At 42.6% G+C, this 3,515-nt stretch overlaps 1 protein-coding gene across 1 annotated transcript in view; it reads right to left on the reverse strand.

The window, feature by feature from the left end:
• Nucleotides 1-801: 801 nt before the first annotated feature.
• Nucleotides 802-3,515, reverse strand: part of LOC100941651 (adhesion G protein-coupled receptor E1-like) — a gene marked incomplete at its 3' end in the record, with an annotated part of 59,659 nt that continues 56,945 nt past the window's right edge. The window contains exons 22-23 of the mRNA XM_023509131.1: nucleotides 2,727-2,742; nucleotides 802-969 (exon numbers count right to left, since the gene is read on the reverse strand). Coding sequence (XP_023364899.1) covers nucleotides 802-969; nucleotides 2,727-2,742 — 184 coding nt within the window. The remainder of the gene's footprint in view (nucleotides 970-2,726; nucleotides 2,743-3,515) is intronic.

Below are 3,515 nucleotides of genomic sequence, written 5' to 3' on the forward strand. Positions count from 1 at the left end.
GAAGTATCGTTTATAATTAAAAAACACAGAAGTAACTTCTGTGTCCATGACTAAGATGATTTACATGTCTTAGGATACACTGGGCTGCATTCTTACACTGAAAAGCTATGCAAAATAATTTTTTGAGAATAATTTCTAGTTAAGTGATAAAATTTAATGATTTTATTATGATAAAAATTATAAAAAATGGTGTGATTCTGTTTCTTCCCTTTTCTTTTCTTTTCTTTTTTTTGCAGTTTTTGGCCAGGGCTAGGTTTGAACCCACCACCTCTGGCATATGGGGCCGGCGCCCTACCCCTTTGAGTCACAGGCATTGCCCCTGTTTCTTATAAATATGCAACATAAGTATGCATAGAGAAGAATTAGAAACTTTAGAAATACAGTAGAAACTCTGTAAGTTATGTGGTCGCAACAGACCACCCAAGGCACTGTAACAAACTGGTTATAAGAAACTAGGCCTACTATACTGATATGTACACGTGGTGCATGTCTGGTCTATGAAAATTAGTCACCTTAAGGAGGTGGTCAGTGCACTAGGGAGCACATCAGCTGTGGAGGTTCTACTGTAGTTAAGAGATGCGACACACTCACTGTTTTGAGTAATGTGCTAAATGCTTCATAAGCCACATGAAGTAAGCAGTATTTATTAATGTCCTTATTCTATAGATGAGGAAATTGAGCTTCAAAGAGGCTATGTAACTTGCCTAAGGTCACACAGCTATTAGGAAGCAGAGCTGAAGTCTGAGCCTTCTGATCTAACAAGCCTCATCACCTCTGTCTTGGGCACAGGATCCAGCATACAAAAGGGGCACAAGGAGCTTTTGTGGGAAGAAGGAATGGAAAGTAGAAAGGGAGCAGAGAGGAAGGAGGGCAGTACCTGGTGTCTTTCAGTGTTGACACTTCAGCATTGACGCTGGAAAGCTTCTGCCTCAGGATGTACAAGGCCCAGGTCAGGAGGATGGAGTTGACCTACAAAGTGCAGCAGAAAAGACTGAGAGACTCAACGTGCAAATGGACAATGACCAGCCGTCTATAGAAAGAGAATCCATAGCACCAGCTCAAGAGACTATCAATGACCCCTACACCAGTCATCCCCAGACAAGCAGCAGGTCTTGGTTAATAACAGACAATTTCCCTAATTCTTATTCCTGCTTCCAACTTAAGAGCCATGGGAGGGAGCCCATGTGCTCTCCCAACCAATCAAACAGGATAGCCTGCTTCGAATTAGCTACACCCTGCAGCTTCCCCATGCCAACAACCTCAATCAGGTCTGCCTGAAGCATTCTCTTTTTTTCCACTATTAAGATTTCCACTCTTCTGCCTGCCTTTGGATCTAAGCCAAATGCAAATAGTGGCTGACTCCCTTATGCTATACTATAGCCATCACTGAAGAAATAGCCTTTGCTTGTCCTCATTTGGGTGGTCATTGTTTATTTCCACAGGTTGGATCCAATAAGTTCAGACACAGGCTGAGAGTTTAGTACCTTCTTGGGCCCTCCCTTAAAAGCATCTCAGCCTGGGATGCACAGACTCCTGGGCAGGTTCTCTGCACCTTGGCAATGCTGACACTGGGGGAGCATCATTCTTGGTGTGTGGTCCTGATAGGAGACTGGAGTGCTGTCCTGTATGTTGCAGAATGTTGAGCAGCCTCTCTGGCCTTTACCCACTAAATACCAGCAGCACCCACCCTCTTAGTTGTAGCAACCAAAAATACCTCCATATTTTCCCAACTTCCCCTGAGGGGAAAAACTGTCCTGGCTGAGGACCATTGCACTAAGGGAATTGTTTTTTCCAAATGAATAAAACTTCCAGGAGAGGGCGGCCCCTGTGGCTCAGTGAATAGGGCGCTGGCCCCATATTCCGAGAATGGCAGGTTCAAACCCTGCCCCGGCCAAACTGCAACAAAAATAGCCAGGCATTATGGCAGGTGCCTATAATCCCAGCTACTTGGGAGGTTGAGGCAAGAACTGGAGGTTGCTGTGAGCTGTGATGCTATGGCACTCTACCGAGGGCAACAAAGTGAGACTCTGTCTCTAAAAAAAAAAAAAAGAAAGAAAAGAAAAAAAGTCCAGGAGAGCCTAATGTCCTTGAAGATTTCAGAATGAGAAAGATAAACATTGTATTATTATTATCACCATTTTTTACCATTATTGCTAATTACTAATATTTATTGCACTCTGATCAATGCCAGGCATTGTACTAAGCATTTCAAATGGATGGTTTGAACCCCACCATCACTTCCATGTGGAAAGTCTAGAGAGGAGAACTTGGCATTGTGAGGGAGGATAAAGTTCAGGGTTATAGCCAGAGGGTTGAACTTGCAGGAAAGAAACAGAAAGGGACACTCGGGGATCTGGGCAAGGACAGGTCATGAAGGACCACAGGTGTCAGGAGTAGCGGCAAGCATGTCCTGAGGCAATAGAGAAATCTTGGAAGAGATTCTATCAGAAGTGTGTCAGGATCAATTCTGGGTTTTAGGAGTATCACTCCAAAAACTCCTTTCATTACAAAACATCACAAATGCTAGACGGACCCCAAAAGACAGCCCCTCAAATGAGTAACAGCTTGCATAACAATAAAAGAAAAACACAGAGGCCACCAATGAAAGAGTCATCACGAATCCAGAATATTGGAGCTGCTCCAAGTGTATTTCCTAAAATTAAGAATCTAAAGCATTGAAGATCTAAGGGTTATTCATGACAATAGGGACAAGCTCTTTACTCCACATAATGTAGGGAGTTCCTGAAATAAAACAAGGACAACATCATTGTGGAAAGATTGAAAAAATGTATCTTGGAAAATAAGATAACTTTTCTGTCTAGTGAAAAGCCTAGTAAAGAAAAGAAAGAGAAGCAGTAAGAGAGTGAGACTCTGACACACAATATATTGTGTGTGTATAAAGAAAGTGAGAGAGGGAAAAGAAAAGAAGATGAGAGAGAGAGAGAAGAAACTGGAACAGGAGGAGGTAGATATCCCTGGGACCAGGGACCAGGAGTTGAAATTTATGCTAATCTCATAGTCTGGGAAACCCTGCAATGAGAAATTCATCTAACATTGTTCCAGGTGGTACTGCCCTGATATGGGGTAAATGGTATTCCTGAAGAAGACGTGTTGAAGCACCAACTCCCTGATGTCCATTGTGACCTTATTTGGAGACGGTGTCTTTACAGACATAATCAAAGTGAGGTAAGTCATAACAAGGAAATCCAGACACAGAGACAGACAAGCACCCAGGGAAGATGAAGTGAAGAGAGATACAAGTGTAAGATGGACAGCTATAAGCCAAGGAATGTCTGAAGCTACCACAAGTTAAAACACACCCCTCCCTTGGTCTGCAGGAAGAGTGTGGTCCCTCCAAATACCTTGATTTCATACTTTGAGCCTTCAGAACCATAAAACAATAAATCTCTCTTGTTCTAACATGCCCAATATACCTTGTTGTGGCAAATATCTGATAGGTTTCAAGTATCCCAAAGATTTACCTTAGTCAAACATGAGCTCACAATTAAAAATGA

The sequence above is a fragment of the Otolemur garnettii genome, unplaced genomic scaffold (genome assembly GCF_000181295.1).
Source record: "Otolemur garnettii isolate 467f Iridium unplaced genomic scaffold, OtoGar3 scaffold00388, whole genome shotgun sequence".
NCBI lineage: Eukaryota > Metazoa > Chordata > Mammalia > Primates > Galagidae > Otolemur > Otolemur garnettii.